Raw genomic sequence first — 22,513 nt, 5'->3', positions numbered from 1 at the left:
AAAAAATAAGTAATGTTACTTTTAGTAATAGGCTGTAAATCTTTGTCAAGAAAAGAGAGAAAAGTAGCTTTAAAAAAAAGTTAATTAAAGTAAGTTTTAATAATAAGCTGCATATCCCAATCCAACTATTTCGTCCTAAACTGATTGATATAGAAAATAATAAATAAATAAATAAATAAATAGTTTTCAACAAATTTATAGTCGGAAATATTAAACAACTACTTTGTTGCTATTTTTAATTCACCTTGCTGATACTTTGCAACTAACTAGCATATGGACATAAAGAATGCAATAAAATTCAATTGTTTTTTTTTATAATTTCAATATTTGAGACTCCCTTTTTAATTTATATGACTACTATACTTTATACTTTATACCTATTTTTTATTGCGATTCAATCTCATTTCACGAAGCACCTCAGAATCTCTGCATGTTCTGTTGTGACAATTAGACATGGGAAAAGAGCAGTCTGATGACAATTAGTGAAACTTTTAGATCTTTACATTTATCTTTTTTTCCCACATGACCCCATTATTTTTTTAAAAAAATATAATCGTGAGAAAATCCACTCCATCTCCACAGAATTTATTTTACAGATCAATGTTTGCTCCAACAAACTGTGATGTAATACAAACTTATTTGTCAACTTGCAATTTTTGCACAACAAACTAGATGTCGTGGAACAAACATCATTTAAACCCTAGTAGACTTCACCCGGAAAGAAATTACCACAATGATATTGTATATGGTGAAATGGGAAATAAAACTAAATTACAATCTTTTTTATTTTTTTCTAACTTCTGTCAACCGTGGTGCAATTAACAATATGGTATAATTACATTTTTTTTGTATGCCTATAATTTACCCCAATTTTGATTTTGATTCCTATAGTCTTATTCTATTTCAGTATTGGTCTCACCAAGTCCAAACAGGGCTTTTTGGCCATGATAAATAAAAAATAAATAAAAATTTTCTAAAATAAATTTTAAAATTAAAAATTCATATCACTTTATATGTTTATATCACATTTTATTAAAATTGAATAACAACTTGAAAATAATCAAAAGTGTTCATATTTTATGTTTTCTTTTGTGTAATCTATTGAGTTTAAGTTGAAGATAATTTATGTTTATATATTTTTTTATTGTAATTACTTGTTTTTATTTTTATTTTTATTTAATATTTTTAATAATTTATCTTTATAAAATTTTCTATATCTTTATATTATTTTTATATTTTTAAATTTTTATCTTAATGTAGCATATATTATAATTAAATAGTTTAATATTAATATTTTGTTAATACATTTTAGTTTTTCTTTGGTGTTAATTTTTTAAATTTATAGTATAAATTTATTTTTCAGTTATATTATTTATTATTTTTCTTTTTTCTTTTAATATTTTTATAGTATTATTATAACTTTTTATTTGCTTACAGTTTTTCTTTCTCCCTAACATTCAGCCACAATGGGATGTTTGCGGCCAGAATGTATATAACATGCAGCAAATGCAGTACATGTTTAGGGTACACAAAACGTTTAAACATTTGATGTTTTATGTTCGAAATTTTACATATAGATGGCGTCAATCTGTTTGACGACTTGAGTTGCAGACTCATCCATTTTATTTTCATTTACATCTCTCCTACGTGTCCAAAATTATTTATTTTAGTAAATAATTTTTTTTTTAATTTATTCTAGAAATTTTTATTTATTTTTTATTTATCATGGTCAAAAAGCCTCCGGACAGTGTACCCAGCATTCTTTCAAAATATGGTTGAAACCTGCAGCATGTATTGACATTGGCAGCAGGAATCAAAACCGAAAATTTTAAAACTATAGCAACCAAAAACAGCTTTTAAATTAAATGAAAAAACAAAACCTGGTGTGAATTATAATCACCAAAAATGCATTGAAAACTAATATTAACTAATAGTAGTTGTAGTTTCCGGAAACACCAGAATTAATGTACAGCCAATGATGGTCAGGGATAGCTATTGAAGCCAACTCAACAACAAAAGAGCAATGCTTTGATTATGGTGGTAGTTAAATATGAATTACATGTTGTTATATAACGATCATCATCTGCTAAAGTTAAAAACAATATGCTTGAAACCAAACCTTACACAATATACAAGTAATATCGAAAATATACTATCATAATTCAACTACCACCGGTTCTATCTTTCCTTTACGAGCCTATCTAGTGAAGAAAACCTTGAAAGCAACTTTAACTGGATGTTGAAGGACATTCTGTCACAATTCCAGTGTGCTTAATGACTTCTTATTATCCTGAAGAGTTGTCAAAGAATCAAATATAGTAAACATGGAGATATGATAAACATTCAATGCATAAGAAACAATTAGAAAAATGCTTTATATATTACCTTCCTAATCGAGACAGCTCAGGTTCTGCCAATAGCATATCTTGCAGTGGCTTCACGTCAACTCTTTTATCACCAGAGCTATAGGAACAAGAAATGTGATTGCTATTTTAAGTAAAGGATAGCATTAATTGAAAGTGTTTATGTCCGAATATCTGCATAGGCTACTTACCTTATGAAAATGCTAATGTTTAAGATACATATTATGTACATTTTTAAAATGATCAGGTGATAGATAGGCATCAATTTTTTGACTGTTTATACAAATTCCAATATTCATGATTTACTCCTATCATTTCTCATATGATTAGTTCTCTCACTAGATAAATCCTGTGTGACTCTATGTACATGTGTGTTAATTTGAATTATCAACAGTTGGGCCAATAAAAAAATAATGGCATGCTAGGATGTATTCCAATTAGATGTACCCAATGCTAAGTGGTGAATCAAATTAGCAAATTCAATGCACGATCAGTCATTGACAGATAAATAAATGTGATAGAAGATATAAAACCATTAATTACCCTTCACCTATTAGCTTAAACTTCAGAGAAAGTTGATATTTGACGTGGTTATAATTTGATCCTCGCCATCCCATTTTTTGTGATTGAATTGAACGTCATCAAATTATTTAATCATTAGATCATCGTCCTGAAGTTGTAAACAACCAAAAGGAGGACACAAGCATAATTTTTTTTAACCTAAAGTCCATTTACACTTTCTCAGTCTATGAAATATCAGAAATGCATGAAAGATGTATATAGTTAAGGTCAAATCTTCAACTCTCCCTCGCAAATGGCATTCATGAGGGCCTCGATGCCCCCTGCTCTTCCCTATTAAATATTATCAATTTGCTCAAGTCTTGGGAATATCCAACAAAGTAGGCACAAACAATCCATTGTATGAAGAAATAAAGCTTACCCGTAAACATGATCCATAGAAAGTAGCCTGTGGTGAAGTTTGTATTCATTGCTGACATAAGTCACGACTAGGCTCCCAGCATCTGGGTGTGGCCAGCTTCTTGAGGTAGGGAATCGGAGTATAAAAGTACCTGGTTCTTGAAATCCTGTGGGACCTTGAAGTGAAGCTTCTGCTTCCTCCTTAGTTATGAATCCTTCTATCCACTTTGGTGATGTTGAATTCCAGATAGGATTTATCCAGTCCCTTGATATTATAAAAGCCACAGGGTACAACCAACACCACAACTTCTCAAAATTCTCTTGTGTTAGGTACTCTTGACATCCAGCAATCCTTCTCAGAAGATCTAGGTCCTAAAACAAATACAAAAACTATGATATTTTGCAAGCTATTTTTCTACGGTTTTAATACTTTTAAAAACTCAAAGACCACTACTAATGATAGTATTTTTTTTACTCTGTTTACTATTATTAAGGTTTCTAATAAGGCAATAACAGGCTTAATGGCAGTACTTGCTCACGAAAAGAAATAATCAAGCTTTACCCCCATGAATTTTAAGCTCAGATAAGCAATATTTTGCCAAAAAATAATAATGCCTGAAAGCATAAGACTTGCAAAATATTGTATTTAAGGCATTTTATTGTATTAGTAACCAGAAACTGATGTATTACTTCCCCTGTAACTCAATGCTAATTAAACTCTCGGGTTGTCCAAATGATATATAAAGAAACTTTCATGAAACAAATTCATCAATATTTAGGATGTACTAACTTCTATAGAACTTAAACAGTAACTTTCCTCCAAGAAGTAAAAGATATAAGACCTGAGGTGAGAGAGGTCTTGAACCACAAGAAGCAATCTTCATGAATTGTTCTTCAATCTCAAACACTGCACTCTCCCAAGGAATGTGGTGATTGTTTGGAGAAATTCTATTCCAAAGACTAGTTCCATCTTTTATCAATCTCTTGGCCATTAATATTTGGTTTCTGATATAAAAACAGACAGTAGTTAAGAGAGGAAACATGCCAAGTAATTGCAGCAAAGAGAATCAATTATATTAAATAATTCTTTATATATTGTTTTTGAGAATTAAATAATTAGGATAGAAGGGAGCAGGAATAAAATGTATTTGCCAGGATATCCAACTTGGATTTAGATTTATTGCATAAAAGCTTTTGAATTTTTAATCAACTGAAACCAAGCTATAGGTCCAGATGTCAAGTTGCTATAGTTATAAATATTGTTTGAAAATGTTACAAAACCATTCATGATCCTTTACCTAATATTTTAAGCTTTTAGGATACTTGCTCATTGACATGGTATAACAGACTCTATAAATAAGTGGTCAACATATCTCTCCCCCTCCCCCCAACTCTTATAAATAGAAGTTGTATTTCATCACATGGAAAAAGTGGGTCTTTACATTGTCTAAACTTAAAGCCCAAAGGGAAGTTAGTGTTGCCACACTTAGTCACTTACCTGTAGAGAAGCCCAAATACGGTACCAAAGATTAGTAGGGAAGCTGATATATCTATGATTTATCACACACTAGGCCTGTTGATATTGCTTATGTTGTTAGTGTGGCCATCCAATTTATTCATGGCCCTGTGAGAGACGCCTTCAAACAATTGAGAGGATTCTCCATTATTTGAGAGCAAGTTCAAGAAAGGAATTATTACTTTTGAAAATAAGGTCAATTGTCCATGGACATATACACTGATGCTAACTATGCCAGGTCAATCACAAATAAAAGATCCACTTCCAATTATCGCATGCTTTTGGTGAGAATGTTGTCACATGGAGAAGCAAAAAAGCAAAATGTTGCTCAATCTAGTACAAAAGTTGAGTTTCAAGCTATGACACATGGCATATGTGAAGAATTATGGATGAAAATTATTCTTGATGATTTCAAAGTTAAATATAAAGGTCCTATGAAGTTTTGAAATAACAATTTGGTTATCAACATTGCTCAAAAACCAATTCAGCATGATAGAACAAAACACATGGAGATTGATAGGCACTTCATCGATGTGTTGGATGGCAACCTTATTGTCACAGCCCATATACCTAGAGGACTTTAAATAGCATGTATTTAGAAAGGACTTCCAAGTGCTAGATTTCAAGATCTTATTAGCAAGTTGGGAATGACTAATATTCTTTTACCGACTTAGGGGGGAGTGTTGTCAATATCATCAATATTTAGGATATCTAAAATATCTCCAAATATCTTTAGATATTTGTTTCCCTATTTCTTTATTATTGTTATTTCCTTTCTTAAGCATAGTCTTTTATTCTATAAAAAGGAAGATTAGGTAATGTACAAAACAAAATTAATATACAGATTCCTTTTATTATACTATGTAAGATTTGAATAATAGTTATCCATAAATATCTTAGATTCTTGATATAATCTTTCAATATTACTAGCAACTATACAAGCTACCATACTTAATGGGGCACTAATGTAATAATAAAAATTGCTACAAGAAAAATCACTTACCCATGGTGTGAACATCCTGAATAGAGTGACACATGATGAGCCAATTCTGAAATTTCTTTGTCAGAAGCAGTGGTAGCAATTTCCTTGAGCATGAGAGATCTCTCAACCAGGCTTGCCAGGCAGTATTTGAAAATGGTCATATCAGATATTGGATATCTTCTACTTCCCATATTATTTAAAGGTGAATTTCCCTCCCCTATACTCTCTGAATCAGATGGAGTGCCATCCGCTTCATTGAAGTTTGCAGGCCTTCCATCAAAGCTTGTTGGAAACCCATTCTCAACCTAATGCCAAAAAGTTTGCAATGCCAGTTAAAACAGAATGACAGAGAAGAGGACCTAACCTATTTAAGACAAAAACCTTAAGAAAATAATCTCAGGAAACATCAGCAAAGGTTCACATAGCTTGCAAGAAAGGTAAAAGAGTAACTCCAGGTTACATCATATCATTATAATCTTTAATTATAATGTTAGAACATCATGACAATACCAAATTGGCTTTAGAGAGAACATATTCAGTGTTGGATATAAATCAAAATCATTCCAAGGCATTTTCCTTAATTTACACTTTAAAGATAGTCAGCTACTTGATACAAAATCTGATAGGCTCGAGAATGAAACCCAAAAACAAACCCTACAAGTCTATTATAGGAGGAAGAATAAAAGAGTGAATTAGTAGTTAGGAATCTGTTATGAATGTATTTCAAAAAGGGTCAGTTACAGTTGCGGATTTTGGTTACTATAAATAACTCTCTAATTGGGGAGTTAAGGGGGACTTTTCATGTATTAGGCGACTGGGAGGTCCAGTGTAAAAAAGGAGAGGGCTCCTTTGGGTACATTGTGTACATTCGTTACAGGTTTACTGATTCTAACTAATACTGAGGCATTATTTCATTCTTTTTCTGTCTGTATTTCCTGGTGTTTCCTTTCTATCGTAGAAAGAATCCTAACAAATTGGTCCGACCTGCCGGATCCAATTCAAGAACGAGATGGAAAATCGAGTGGGGAATTTGGAGAAGTTGACCAGCGAACAAGGAATGAAATTAGCGGAGTTGAAACGAGACATCAGTTACATCAAAGAAAACATGCCAGACATGAAACAAATTAAGGAACTGATTCTCGAGTGTATGAATAAGAAGAAAGATCCAATTTCTGAGGAAGGGGAGAACGATTCAGTCAACAATGGGAATATATCGGAAGTGAAGGAGGGAGGAGAGTCATCGGAAGGAGAGAATGGGGGAATGCGTCATTCTTGGATGAAAAAAGTGGAATTACCCACTTTTGAAGGATGTGACCCGCTGGGATGGATAGCTAGGGCAGAAAATTTTTTTGAAGCACAACAAGTCAAACCTACAGAGAAATTGCGCCTGGCATTCATAAGTATGGAAGGGAATGCTGTTCACTGGTTCCAATTTTGGCGACAGAAGTCCAAGAATCCTTCTTGGGAAGAGTTCTCGACGGCTTTGTTGAGAAGGTTTGGGGGAAACGGTCGCAGCATGGTGTATGAAAGGCTGGCAGCACTAAGACAGACTTCGAGCGTGGAAGACTATGTGCAAGAATTCGAACTGTTGGTGGCACAATCAGTTTCAACACCAGAGGATCAATTGCTGGGTTATTTCCTAGCAGGACTACGAAAAGATATCAGGGGTCAAGTGCGTCCTCATGATCCGAAGGATTTAACCCGTGCCATGGAGGTGGCGTGTGATGTGGAAGAAGCAATGAAAGAAGCGCGAACATACGGGGGTTCTTTTAACCGTCAAAGTGCAAGTTCACGATACCAAACTGGAGGGGGAATTGTGTCGCGAGTGGGCATTGGAGGAGTGGGTCGCCATGCACAAGGAGGTAAGTCGGGGGCCGTGACTTCTGGAATTAAAACAAGCGAAAGTGTAAATTCGTGGTCAAGAAATGGAGGAACAAGGAACCTATCTTATCCTGAATATGTGAAAAGGAGAGGTGAGGGCAGGTTTTTTCGTTGTGGACTAGCATATGGACCAGGGCACCGCTGTTCAGGGAAGAATTTGCGGGTATTAATGTTGGCTGAGGATGAACAAATTGGAGCGGAACAGGAGGAGGCGCTAGAGGAAGAAGGAGGAGAAGAGCTAGAAGCGGTGTGCCAATGGATGGACCTGTCCATGTGTTCAGCTGGAGGATGGACACAACCTCAAACCATGAAACTTCAAGGAACCATTCAAGGCAAGAAAGTGCTGATTTTAATTGATAGTGGAGCCAGTCACAATTTTATCTCTAGCCAATTGGTACAGAAATTGGGATTGGAGGTGGAATCAACCGAACCGTACCAAGTGAGGCTGGGAGATGGGAAAAAGAAAAGAGACTCAGGGGCATTGCAAAAATTTGAAGGTACACATGGAAAATTATGAATTATCTGAAGAATTTTTTCTGTTTGACTTAGGAGGCGTGGATGTGATTTTAGGAGTGACTTGGTTGGCTACCTTGGGGGAGGTAAAAGTGAATTGGAAGACTTTGAGCATGGATTTTGTAGATCAAGGACAGAACGTTCGGATACAGGGGGATCCAAGCTTAGCTAAATCAGTTATCTCTATGAAGTCCTTGATTAAACTGCCACAAGATGAAGTAGCAGGAATGTCAATGTTGTGGGTTGTGGAAAAAGAGGAGAGAAAGAATGAGTCTCTGCCTGTGCCAATGGGAGATCAACTGCAGAAACTGTTAGGAGAATTTGGTCATATTTTTGCTGAACCGGTAGGGTTACCACCTCATAGAGAAATTGATCACAAAATTCCAATCAAGGCTGGAACGGATCCTATAAGTGTTAGACCCTATCGATACCCTCACATACAGAAAAACGAAATTGAGAAGCAAGTGGCTGAGATGTTATCTACAGGGGTTATTAGACCGAGCAACAGTCCATATTCAAGTCCAGTGATTTTGGTAAAAAAGAAAGATGGTAGCTGGAGGTTCTGTGTGGATTACCGGGCTTTGAACAAGGCTACAATTCCGGATAAGTTTCCTATTCCCATGATTGAAGAACTTCTCGATGAGCTGTATTGAATAACAGAATGAATTATGATAATAGAATTGAGAGAACAGAGAGAGAGAATTGGTGAAAGCTATTTAGTAGAGAAAGAGATAATATTTGCACTAACTAATTAACATTACAACTTGTCTATTTATATGTATCTATAGCTTCAAAAGGAAGCTAATGATACAATGACCTGTTGAGCAGGTAACCTAACCAGAAAACAGAAAAAATAACTAACAGATAGATAACCAACTAATACAATGCGAAGGAGTAAAGATATACTCCAATAGCCCCCCGCAAGATCAAGTAGGGTGAGGCGAAGAATCAGCCAACTTGAGCTTGGACCGAAGCTCACAAAACCGTGAAGGAGATAAGGACTTAGTTAGAATATCAGCATATTGATCAGCGGCCGGAACATGAACCACGCGAAGAAGATTGGCGGCTACCTTCTCCCGAACGAAGAAGAGATCCAACTCCATATGTTTGGTTCGAGCATGAAGGACAGGATTATGTGCAAGAGCAACTGTGCTCATATTGTCGCAGTAGATCACTGGAGGATGATGAGAGACATGTAATTCGGAGAGTAAGGTTTGAATCCACAGAACTTCAGCAGTGGCAAGGGCAAGACTGCGATATTCAGCTTCAGTGGTGGAGCGGGCAACTACAGTTTGTTTCTTTGACCACCAAGAGATGAGATTGGGTCCAACAAAGATGGCAGCACCAGAGGTAGAGCGGCGGTCATCAGGATCAGAGGCCCAATCAGCATCACAGTAGGCATGAATAGATAAGGGAGAGTTGGGAGGGGCAGGTTGAAGATGAAGACCCAGGGACATGGTTCCTCTTAAGTAGCGAAGGATACGCTTGACAGCAGACCAATGGTGCTCCAAGGGATTGGACATGAATTGGCACACTTTGTTAACCGAAAAACTAATTTCAGGTCGAGTGATTGTGGCATACTGTAGGGCGCCAACCACAGACCTGTATAGGGACACATCCAGAAATTTGTCAGAACCAGACTTAGAGAGTTTACACCCAGAGACCATAGGTGAAGTGATGGAATTAGAGTTTTCCATGTTGGTGCGATTTAGGAGATCACGAATATATTTGCTTTGAGTCAGAGTGAGCGAGCCATCAGAATTGGAATTGACTTCAATGCCAAGGAAGTAATCCAATTTACCAAGGTCCTTAAGGGAGAAGGCGGAATTGAGTTGGGAAACAATATTTCTTAAGAAGGTAGTATTATTGCCAGTGATGATAATGTCATCCACATAAACAAGGATGTAGATGACATTATTGGCATGAGAATAAACAAAGAGAGAGGGGTCACACTTGCTGATCTGAAAGTTGAGATGAAACAGGGTGGCTTTTAGTTTGTCAAACCAGGCTCGTGGGGCTTGTTTAAGACCATAGATGGCTTTGTGAAGTTTGCAGACCAGGGACTTGTCCGAGGACTCAAAACCGGGAGGCTGGGACATGTAAACTTCTTCTTCAAGATTGCCATTGAGAAAGGCATTGTTGACATCCAACTGCTGAATGGACCAGTGATGGGTGAGAGCAAGAGTGAGAATTAGACGAATGGTAACTGGTTTCACAACCGGAGAGAAGGTCTCGGTATAATCAAACCCAAACTGCTGATGGAAACCCTTGGCAACCAGCCGAGCTTTGTGTTTGTGAACAGTTCCATCAGGGTTCTCTTTGATGCGAAATACCCACTTGCAACCAATGGCGGTTCTGTGGGAGGGAAGCGGTACAAGAGTCCAGGTGCCATTGGCCATTAATGCATTATATTCCTGCTTCATGGCAGCAAGCCAGGTGTCGCTAGCCAAAGCTTGTTTGGTATTCTTGGGTTCAAAGTGTGTGAGTAAAAGAGTAGGTTGCAGTCGGGGTTTGACAATACCTGCTTTAGCACGAGTAGTCATGGGATGAAGATTGACAGGGGGAGCCTCAACATGAGTGGGTAAGGAGGTGGAGGCAGAGGGATTGGGTGTGGGAGAGGTGTGACTAGGCTGAGAAGGTGAAGAATCAGTGAAAATTGGTGACGAGGGTGAAGTGTGAGAGGTAGAGGTAATAGGAGCCTGTGGATTGGTGACAACAAGAGGAACAGTGATGGATGAGGAGGATGGACTAGGAGTGGATGGTGAGAACAAGGTTGGGTAGGGAAAACGATTTTCACAAAATATGACATCTTTGGAAATGAAAACCCTACCAGATGGAGCAAGACATTTGTAACCCTTATGCGAAGTGGAGTAGCCCAAGAACACACATTCTTGAGAGCGAAATTGAAGTTTGGTTTTATTGTAGGGCCTAAGGTGAGGAAAGCACGAGCAGCCAAAGACACGGAGAAAGTTGTAGTCAGGGAGATGATGAAATAGTTTTCGGAAAGGAACATCTTGTTGGATTGAAGAAGGTAGTCTATTGATAAGATAGACACTTGTTAGGAAAGCATAGTCCCAAAAATGCATAGGAAGGTGAGCTTGAGCAAGCAAGGTGAGGCCTAACTCAACAATGTGACGATGTTTGCGTTCCACAACACCATTTTGATGGTGAGTGTGGGGACAAATGATGCGATGATGAATACCATGTTGGGCTAGGTAAGGTGAAAGAGCGGAATTCGCCACCCCAGTCAGTTTGGATTGCTTTAATAGGCAACTGAAATTGATTTCGAACCATGGCGTGAAATTGTTTGAAAACATCAAGCGTATGAGCTTTGCCTTTGAGCATAAAAATCCAAGTAAACCGAGTGTGAGCATCAACAAATGTAACGTAATATTGGTAACCATTATCAGACAAAACAGGCGCAGGACCCCATAAATCACTGTAGATTAATTCAAAAGGAGTATGATAAACAGTTTTAGATAATTGAGAGGGTAATTTGTGAGATTTGCCAAGACAACATGAAGTGCAAAAATCAGAAACGCTTTTATTAATGTTGGGAAAGTTACACAGTTTGAATACAGATTTGAGTACATCATTATGGGGATGTCCCAGTCTAGAGTGCCAAGTGGCATAGGAAACAGATTGAGAGGAGACTGTGTGAGCAGAAGGTTGTCTTGGCGGAAGCAGAGATGGAAACTGATATAAGCCATCAGGACCAAGAACTCCATGGAGGAGAGTTTCGCTATTGGCCTGTGATTTAACCAAGCAAAAGGTGGAGTGAAATTCAAAGAAAACAGAGTTATCCTTACAGAATTGACTCACACTAATCAGATTTTTGGTGATAGTGGGAACATAAAGGAGATTATGAAGAGTGAGAGAAATGTGAGGGTTGAGAGGAGAAGAGAAATGAGTAACACCTGAGGAGTTTATGGGGATACCTTGGCCATTACCAATTACAATCTGATCCGGCCCTTCAAAAGGGGTGTATTGTTGTATATTGTGAGATACGTTCGTAACATGATTGGAAGCGCCAGAGTCAGGATACCATATATTTGCACCAGATGATGGAGAAGGCATTGCCAAAGCTGAAGGTGGGGCGTGAAGATTCCCAGGAGAGACAAGATAGGCTTGGGATGTGTTAGGGTTGGGTGGTCGAGGCCCCAAAATTCCATGGGAGAAGCTAGCAGGGTGAGGTGCAGATTGAGGTTGAGACGGGGAGGTAGTGTAGCCAAAAACAGGGTGAGTGATGGAGGTGTTGGCGGGGAAGAAGTTGTCAAGGGGTAGGGTGGGAACAAAGTTACTATCAAATCGATAATAACAAGTAGAGGCAATGTGACCATAGCGATGGCAAACCTGACATTGAGTACCAGAAAACCTGCCACGGCCACGGCCATAGCGGTGGTTGGATCGGCCACCGCGCCCACCGCGTGCACCAGGTCGACCACCACGGAAGGAGGGGAATTGAGAATCTTGATGGGCAAGATTGGCTTGGGGTTGCGAGGCAGGGGTGTTAGAGCTAGAAGAGGATTCAAGAAGATTGACGGAGATAAGATTCTTCTTCTTGAATTTCTCAAGGCGGGATTCATGGGCAAGAAGGAGGGTTTCAACCTCTTCGATGGACAAAGCATCAAAGCGGCTGCTGATTAGGGAGACCGTGGACTCATATTCTTCTGGTAGGCCTTCAAGAACAATGTCCAAATGTTCTTTGGAGGAGACAGAGTCACCAATGGCTGAGAGAGAGTCAACTAGGGTTTGAATGCAGAGAAGATAATCGGAGATGGTGCGGTTCTCAAGGGTGATGCTGCGAAGGTCACTGCGGAGTTGGCGGGCTTTGGCGTTTGTGTGGGCATGGAAGTACGCATGGATCTTGTCCCAAATCTGGAATGATGACTTTCAACCGATGATGCGGGTAAGCATATCCTTGGACATGGAGGATTGCAACCAGGAGAGAAGTAACTGGTCTTGTTGTTCCCAAGCCAGGTACCCTTCGGAGACGCGATCTGCATCTCTGTCGGAAACAGTGAGAAATTTTGGGGGGATTTGAGGATTGACCAGAAAATGATGAAGACGATGACCTTTGATGACGGGTTCAACTTGTTGACACCAAAGAAGATAATTCTTGGTGTCAAGTTTCTCAGACATTGTATGGGCAAAGGTGAGGGAGGGAGACGGAGATGGTTTTACTGGGGCAGCTTGAAAGTGTGGTGGTTTTGTTTCGTCGGCCATGAGGAAAGAGCGGCAGCGAGAGGAAGGGGACAGAGAAAGAGGGGAGGAGGGATGAAAAGGAGAAGACGAAGGAGGATCGATGAGCTCTATGATACCATATTGAATAACAGAATGAATTATGATAATAGAATTGAGAGAACAGAGAGAGAGAATTGGTGAAAGCTATTTAGTAGAGAAAGAGATAATATTTGCACTAACTAATTAACATTACAACTTGTCTATTTATATGTATCTATAGCTTCAAAAGGAAGCTAATGATACAATGACCTGTTGAGCAGGTAACCTAACCAGAAAACAGAAAAAATAACTAACAGATAGATAACCAACTAATACAATGCGAAGGAGTAAAGATATACTCCAATAAGCTGAATGGGGCTGCATATTTTTCTAAGATTGATTTGAAGGCTGGCTACCACCAGATAAGAATGTATAAGGCGGATATTCTGAAAACAGCTTTTCGTACCCATCAAGGGCATTATGAGTTTTTAGTAATGCCATTTGGATTAACCAATGCCCCAGCAACTTAAAGTATCATTTGGGGAGAGCTCAAGATCGAATGATCCACTATGCAAATGCTAGAAGACTAGCTAAAATACAACCAGGGGATTGGGTTTAACTCAAGATTCGACCACACAGACAAGTTTCTATGCCAACAAGTCTTCATCCTAAATTGTCAGCACGTTACTATGGTCCGTATTTGGTTTTGAAACAGATAGGTACAGTAGCCTTTCAGCTGAAGCTACCGGAGCAAGCAAGAATCCACCCAGTTTTCCATGTGTCTCAGCTTAAGAGGGCAGTGGGAAATCATACAGTAGAATCTGGGCTTCCCACAGAGTTTGAGGGAACAACCACAGGGTATCAACCAGAGCAAATTTTGGGCAGCCGTGTGATTACAAAATATGGGGATCAGAGTCAGCAGGTTTTGGTGAAATGGAAGGATAGGTCATCGGAGGAAGCTACATTGGAAGACGTCACTACTATCAACGGCCAATTTCCGGAGTTCAACCTTGAGGACAAGGTTGTTTTGGAGGGGGAAGGTATTGATAGGCTCGAGAATGAAACCCAAAAACAAACCCTACAAGTCTATTATAGGAGGAAGAATAAAAGAGTGAATTAGTAGTTAGGAATCTGTTATGAATGTATTTCAAAAAGGGTCAGTTACAGTTGCGGATTTTGGTTACTATAAACAACTCTAATTGGGGAGTTAAGGGGGACTTTTCATGTATTAGGCGACTGGGAGGTCCAGTGTAAAAAAGGAGAGGGCTCCTTTGGGTACATTGTGTACATTCGTTACAGGTTTACTGATTCTAACTAATACTGAGGCATTATTTCATTCTTTTTCTGTCTGTATTTCCTGGTGTTTCCTTTCTATCGCAGAAAGAATCCTAACAAAATCAAAAAATGTTTGACCAAGTGCTCTATGTTTTGATCTTCACCTCCTCTCTCTTGCATAAGTTAAATCTTAGCAGGTTTGAATTGGTCTGTACTGTCAAATACTTTAGTATTCACATCAGTGGGGTATTAGAAAAAATTTAAAAAATAAAAAAAAATAAAACACCCAAAAATCCAAACTCCAAACATGTATACTAAACTAAAGTTGAAAAATAATAGATTAACACTGTCTGAAAAAGCTTTGGGAAAATTTGATATTCAAATTTATCAATGGTGACCACATCTGCCTCTGGTGTCTATAGCATCATGTTTTGTTTAATAGCCATTACTATTAGTCATAAAAACTACAAGTATAACCCATTAGGATAGCCACACATGCACATGCCAAGTATCATTTTCTATTTATTTCTTTTATTTGTATATGCATAAGATAAAATAAGATTGGAAAATACAATAGATAGTCACCTGATTAGCAGTCCGGACATGAGAATTACATTCTTCATCAGGTTGCTCTAAGTTGGGGTCAGCCTTTACCGATACAGATATCTTGTCTTGTCCAAGTCTAAACCGCTTCAACAGTGGATTGGCTTGTGCTTCATGACAAGAATGCTGAAGTTCTAAGGACCCATCTTCCATAGCTGAAGATTGAGATAAACTAGGGCAATTAAGAGCTGAAGTTGACCTTTTCCACACCAGAGTGGACAATCTTGTGTTACGGCTTCTCGAGATACATCGAATCGGACGGGAGTATGTCTCAAGAAAAGGATAATTTCCTAGTTTTGGAACACAAAATCTGATGAGGAACAACCTGTTATCACACTTGGATGAAAGCTGGCAAATGGAAGAATAGTTACACAATGCCAAGGAATATTATATTGAAATTACAAGTACAATATTATCAGACTGAGAGCAGATCTAACTCAAGCATACTACTCCAACATGAATTTGAAATAAAACATGTCTATATGTTATTATGACACTGAAATTGATGTTAATGACAAGTACTACCATGTCAATCAAGCTAACATATCAACCCATCATCTTGTGCTTCCTTGTTATGTTCTATATCAAAATAGGGAAAATAGCTAAACTGGATATTTGCCTCTGATCAGAGGAAAATTCCTTTATTCAGTGGAATCATAGTAATTAACCCCAGAATGTGGTGCAGAGCAACCAAACCCAAAAAAGGAATAGTCAGACAATCTCTATTTTAATATATATATATATATATATATATATATATATATTGATTTAATAATGTTTTATATTCTGACTACTTATATTTGTTTCTATTATATAATATATAATTATGCATTAATAAATTTTCTATATTATTTGAATATATTCTAAAATATTAAATATTATAGAGCATTTTATAGTTTTACTATAATATAATATATGATTATTATAAAAAAATAAATAAACAGTAAAATAAACTCCCTATTATATTCACAAAGAAAAATAAAAGCAGTATTGGAAATTATCGTAATGGTATAAGTCTGAATGGTTGTCCATTGCTCATTACATAGACCATCATGTTACCTTCCAACTAAAAATTTGCTTGGAGTTATCAAGTAGCAGCTGAGCAAGCAACTCGGAAACATTAAGGAGATAGCATAAGCCAATATTCACGCAGTATCTTTACCTGAGATATTTTGAGCTTAAATGAAGCACGTCCCAGCAAAAGCTTACTCGGTCTTTCACAAGAAGAAAATTCTATTCCATCATAAGTAGCTAAAAGGGGTGCTTCATTATCAGTTGTATTCTCCACTGGTGCCCCGGTGTCAGCATACAAAAGTGAAGCAAAAACCTGCTACAAGCAGCAAGGAGAGAATGTGAATATTACAAATTCTAAATGCTTTCCCACAGAGGATTCTTTTGCCCATGATAAAAGCCAGGATTATAAACCTCATTCTCCTTATCTACAGGCTGTCCAAAGGCATCTGATAGAACAACATCCAAAGAGAAGTTCCTACGACAAGATGCCTGTGCCAAATTATTCAAAGGCAAAGTTGACATTAAAGTTTTAGCCAAAAGGAAAAGTAAAGCTGGAATTGATTTGTTCATTTCTCAGAAGGATGACCATAGGAAAGAAAACAGTAATAGACACATTTTCAGAAGTAGAAATAATGTCCGCAAATACTAAAAACATAGCAGTTGTGTTTGTTTCCCCTCTCCATCATCTATTTTGTTTGTTCATATTTGAACTTTCCATCGTGATTGAAAAGTTTTACTTAATTCTTTAACACCACAGACTTGCATACAAGGTTGGTTTACAAGCACCTTTAAAATGTCAAACATAAAATGCAAGGCTTACTCTGAACCTTTCTCTTTATGTTTTATAACAATAAAATGAACACATAAAATAATATTAACAGGTACCATGTATAAAACATCTTTCTTACCTTGCCACCAACAATGCCACAAACACCATCACTTTCTTCTTCAATTTCAGAAGCAGATGATTCATCAATTGATAATTTCAGAGGAGGGTCCTGGCAGCAGGTAATATAAAGTTGTCAAAAAAAGGAACCTAATAAGGTCTTTGCTGATTATATATACAAAGAGAATGTACAATTCAAAGAAATGAGAAGCTACCATGGACTTTCTAGAACAAAAAAATGCAATCATGGAATCACCTTTAAATGGCGATCCTTAAGAGAAGAAACAATAGGAAATATTTCAAAATTGTGTACATAACCCTGTACACTATTTCCATCTCCGCCAACATTTGCCAAAGTTAATTTCTTCAAATCACTTGAAATGGATTCCTTATTTAATAAGGAACACAGAGACTTTTCTCCTACAATCTCTCCGTTAATCTGAAGCTGAATACGATCTGGACAAACCTACACAAGAAGAACAAAGGATGGGAGTATACTCTACTAGTAGCTTAAAGTAAAGTGCTCCATTGTTTGCTAACAAAGTTCTTTCAGGAAAGGCACAATCGTACCACAAGGGATTTTTTTTCTGCTTCATTCTATTATTTAGACTTTTCATAAATTTCAGCAAACAAATATGAAAAATCAATGCCATACAGAAGAATAAACATGCATTATGGTTAGTGCCTTATCATATAATTAGTAGTTTGTAGAAGCAGAGTACAGATGACATCTCAGTTAAGTGAAAGCCTAAACAAAGAAACATAAAAGAATTGACAAAAATAAGATACCTCACATCCAACATGAACCCATTTTTCCAAAGGAAACTCAAAATCAACAGTTGCATGTGGAACTTCTTCCCAGGAATTTATATTGCCGGTATCAGGAGCTTCTTCATGTAAGAGAAGAACAGGTAACATAATGATTCTCTTATTATCATTAATAACAAGAAAAGGAGCACTTTCAGAGATATCAGAGTAAACCTGCAAGGCCAATTAATTTATTCATCTGTACGTTCAATGATTAAATAAAAAATTATGTATAACACCCAAAAGGTACTGAAATGATATTTAATAATTACCACTGCTAGTAACTTGCCCATGAAAATTTTCAACCTTAAGTATGAAGATTGAACTTTGAAGACAACAAAACACATTCAAAAAAAAATTATGTCATCTGATAATTGATATCTCTAAGTAAGCCACAATGCTAAACAGTAAAAGTTGTATGGTCAAATATAAAAAAATTTAGGCTTGCACTAGAGAGATAGCGTCAAATGGTGGACTGGAGAAATTTTACCAGTCCTAGCCCCTTTATATGTTATGGCATTAGAAAGTGAATTCTTACACTTTCTGGTGAGAAAAAACACATGTTCTGTTGCAAATTTATGAATAAGATTGAGCACACTTCTAATTTCATTCAAAATTTCAAAATTAATTGTACCAAATAAATTCCACCCAACTCTGAAACAAGTGGGCCTTAGTCACATGATATGAGCATTATATATAGCCTTTATGATTGAATAGATCTAGTCTTATGAAGCCCAGATACCGTAAATGGAAAGTCTCGGTTTCATACCCATGTTGGACAACAATACTCCTCAGATACTTCTAGATACATATCTAATAAGTATTCAATCTTTTTTATTTATTTTATTTAACTTAATTTTCTAGGATATGGTTTGGATACCAGATATGTATCTTAAAAGCTTGCTTAAAGCTTCTTGTGCAGTCATATTCTTCCTCATGCTATGAGGAATTGGAGTACATACAGAGGGGGCAGAAGATTTTGTTTATGAGCATACCAACCTTTGACTTTTGTCCAGGAAAGATGAAAGGTATAAACAAGGAGAGACAAGGTTGTGACACATTAATGGAAATATGATCCACCTGATGAAGGTGCAAAACTTCTTGAATTGGAAGAGTAGTCTCTTGAAGAACTAGACTTAGAAGCTATGCTTTTATTGGATAATGGTAACAGAGAAGTGGACAATGATACAATTAGCATCATACAATAATTCAGTAATTATACTTTTGAATCGTAGGTTATAAAAAAGAGTCAGTATCTGTTTTGAGTTCTATCAAAGATTTCTTTTTATACAGTTAACTAAGACTGATTATGATTTAGAACTGTATTTTTGTTAGCGTGTCCAAAACATATCATATCCTAAATTCCAAAAAATTGTCACATCCTTGTAGCTGTCATACTAAGTGTCCAGGCTTCATAAGTCTAGTCTAAATTCTAAATTTCTTAACACACTGAGTAGGATTTGTGTTTGAAGTAACCCAATAATCGATTATAATCAAAATACATGATTTTTTGGGTAAGTTTGCTGAAAAGGGAGTTTGTGATATTTAATTTTGTTTGGATACTACAAAAAAAAAAAAAAAACAACTTTTGTGGAAAAAATCAGCTTTAGGAGAAAAAACTGTTGAAAAATAATCATAAGATTCAAATTTTCACATTCATAAAAACAACTTATTTTTCAGAAAAAAGAAAATTCTGTTTATAAATTTCATGTTGTTCCAAATACTAAGCTTATATCACAAAAACTTTTTTTTCTTTCTCAAACACACACTCAGTGTCCGGGCTTCACAGGTCTAGTCTAAATTCTAAATTTCTAAATACACTGATTAGGATTCGTGTTTGAAGTAACCCAACATTCCAACTGAGCAATAAATCATTTTGCATCAGCAGGACTAATCCTATCAAAGCACCAACTTTGAAATATTTAGACATAACTGAAACTCACAAATTACGAGTAGCTTTCATAATCAAAAACACAACTTTAGAACCCCTTTAAGGCGTTAACACCAACAAGAGCCATGGCAACCACGCGAAATTCATGTAACCAAAACATCAAATTTAATGTGCAGTGCCCGTGAAAACACAAACCCAATTAGAAAACATGCAAGCCACAAGAATGAAGGGAAACCACGATTCTAAAAGAAGAAAAAGAGAATATATATTTGACCTGTTGAATGATGGTAACAGGGAATGTAGCGGAATCGGTGAAATAAAGCCAAAAGCAGAGTGAAAAAGTTGCGTCCTTTACTTCAATGTCCAATCTTAAATCCTTAAGCAGAGAGTACCCTTCGCTTCCCACTGCGTCAGTGCCCATTTTCTCTCTCTCTGTAATCAAAAGTGGAGTTTTGCGTTTGGGAGAAGTGTGGGTGGTTTTCCTTTTGGCTGTGAAAAACTAACGGTTTTGTTGCGCGTCTCGGTCTCTTCTGCTTGGAGGTGCACGGGAAGACTCTGAGCTCACCAATCATGCTTTATCCTTTATTTAGGACAAATGGAACGCACCATAAATTATTGTTATATATAGAAGAAAAAAAATTAATGGTTTGATAAATTATACTTGTAGTCTTTTATTTTATATTTTAAATTGGTTTTAGTTTTTTATTTATTAAAATATTTATTTTGGTTATTTGTTTTTTATATTTAAATTAATTTTATTTTTTTAAAATAATTATTATTAGTAATATTATAGCACAATTTTGAATAAATTTTTAATCGATTTAAAATGTGATATTTGTAACATTAAATTTAATCATATGAAAATAATGAGATACAATTGACGTTTGATATATTACATGAACTTAAAACTAATATGAAATTAGACTTTTTTTAAAATTTTCAACTTTTACTATGTATAATTACACTTTTGGTTTGAACTTTAATTGTATTTGATAGTTTTCATATAGGTGAATCTAATGAAATGAGTTTGAATTAGTCAAAAAAGGATTCAAAAATGACCAAAATGAAAATTTTAAAAGATAAAAAAGTAAAATAAATCTAAAAAAAATAAGATAAAGAATTAAAAGTTGTGGGGAAAAGATAGACACTAAAAGGAGAGTTGAATAATGTATCAAAAACTCGCATTTTTCATAGTAAAGTAATAATGCTAGTAAGAAGAAATGCAAATAGTAGTCAGATGGGACATTGTTATTTTTATACTAGTTCATCTCAATCACCAAGACTAAGTCGAATTTTTAATCCAATTAGATTGAGTTCCATTAACTTTAAATAAAGATAAGTATTCTTTAAACAAATCACTTTTGACTCAACTCTAGGTATTTTTTAATTTGCTTCTTCAAGAAATTATCCAAGTATTCTTTTCAAAACAAGTCTCTTAAGGCCAAACAATTAAGTATTCTTTTACAAATAAGTCTTTAGGCTCAATCTTACAACAATGGTTATAAAGATTACAAAGATATTGTTTTGTCTCACTCAAATGTTATACAACTAATATAGTACAATAAGTTTTATACAAGAAAGAATGAAATTTATACACACGTATAATTTACAGAATGTGTCACTTCTTCTTTCTAAACTTTAAATATTCTTATATAGTAGCTTTGGAGAAGATGACTATCACAATAATTTGAATCTAACTCACAAGTTTGTTTCTTCTATCTTCAATGTCTTTCCTTGTAATAAGAGGTAATTATTGACTCATTTAATGTAGACATTAAGTGCATTTCATTTTCATCAAATGATTACTCTTATCTGATCAAGGAAGCTAGTTATCATTTTTCCATGTCAAATGGAACTTGTAAAAGTAATGTCAGCACAAAACAGTAACAATAGCACATTTATCTACTTTTCTCCATGATTTGAGAGATTTTCATCCTTGGTTTTCACAAAAAAAAAAAAAAAACATGATTTTGTCATCTTTAATGGATTTCTGATTTCCAAAATAACTTTCTAATTCAATCTGTTAAGGAATTGATAATCATTTTTGAAGACATTTTCTCTTGTAAAAATGTTCCATTTGTTAATATTAAAATTCCAAATCTCAAGAGATCCAAAATCTTATTTTTACTTAACAAAAGTATATTTTAGCCAAACTTAAATTATATGATAAATTTTTATTTTTCAAAAAAAAATTAAAAAAATAATAAATAAATTATGTTATGATAATAATTTGGTTTTAAAAAAATAAATATATAAATTATATTTTAAATTTATGATAAGTGATTTTAGTTTTGATTTAACTTTTTTTTTTAATTTTTCATTAAAAATTATTAAAATTCAATTTAGAAAAAAAAATACAAATAAAATATGATGTATTGAAAGAGACAAATAGTTCATTCACATCAAACAAAATTTGTTTTTCATTGACACGTTCTACTAACTTGGGAATTTTTACATCCAAGTATTTTTAACTAACATTTCTAGCTTACATACTGATGGCAAAGCTAGGTGAAGAAGATTAATGATCTTCCCTTGGCTTTGCTCTGGCCTTGGAAATCTTCCTTATCCAAGTTCTGAACACTCAAATCCAGCAAAGAGAGGAGAAGATGAACATAATTGAAGTGGAAGGAAGCACCAAAGC

General features: G+C 35.6%; 1 protein-coding gene across 3 annotated transcripts; it reads right to left on the bottom strand.

Annotated features, from left to right (window-relative positions):
- Positions 1-2,006: 2,006 nt before the first annotated feature.
- On the bottom strand, positions 2,007-20,462 carry LOC109790998 (SH2 domain-containing protein A). Of its 3 annotated transcripts, none has more exons than XM_020350246.3 (12): positions 20,147-20,462; positions 17,964-18,155; positions 17,431-17,640; positions 17,197-17,286; positions 16,700-16,777; positions 16,437-16,604; positions 15,257-15,622; positions 5,801-6,084; positions 4,124-4,286; positions 3,304-3,653; positions 2,386-2,463; positions 2,007-2,290 (listed from the first exon to the last, which is right to left on the bottom strand). In XM_020350246.3, the coding sequence occupies exons 1-12, from the start codon at positions 20,291-20,293 to the stop codon at positions 2,272-2,274; spliced, it is 2,145 nt and encodes a 714-aa protein (XP_020205835.1). In that variant the 5' UTR covers positions 20,294-20,462; the 3' UTR covers positions 2,007-2,271. The 3 variants fall into 3 exon arrangements, with proteins under 3 accessions (XP_020205835.1, XP_020205836.1, XP_082917927.1); XM_020350247.3 differs by having other exon boundaries at positions 16,437-16,601; XM_083061801.1 differs by lacking the exon at positions 16,700-16,777 and having other exon boundaries at positions 16,437-16,601.
- Positions 20,463-22,513: the final 2,051 nt, after the last annotated feature.

Source organism: Cajanus cajan, chromosome 8, assembly GCF_000230855.2.
Source record: "Cajanus cajan strain Asha chromosome 8, NIPB_CcT2T_4, whole genome shotgun sequence".
In the NCBI taxonomy this organism is placed as follows: domain Eukaryota; kingdom Viridiplantae; phylum Streptophyta; class Magnoliopsida; order Fabales; family Fabaceae; genus Cajanus; species Cajanus cajan.
Note: the sequence above shows the minus strand (reverse complement) of the source record. Positions and strands in the feature narration are given on the sequence as shown.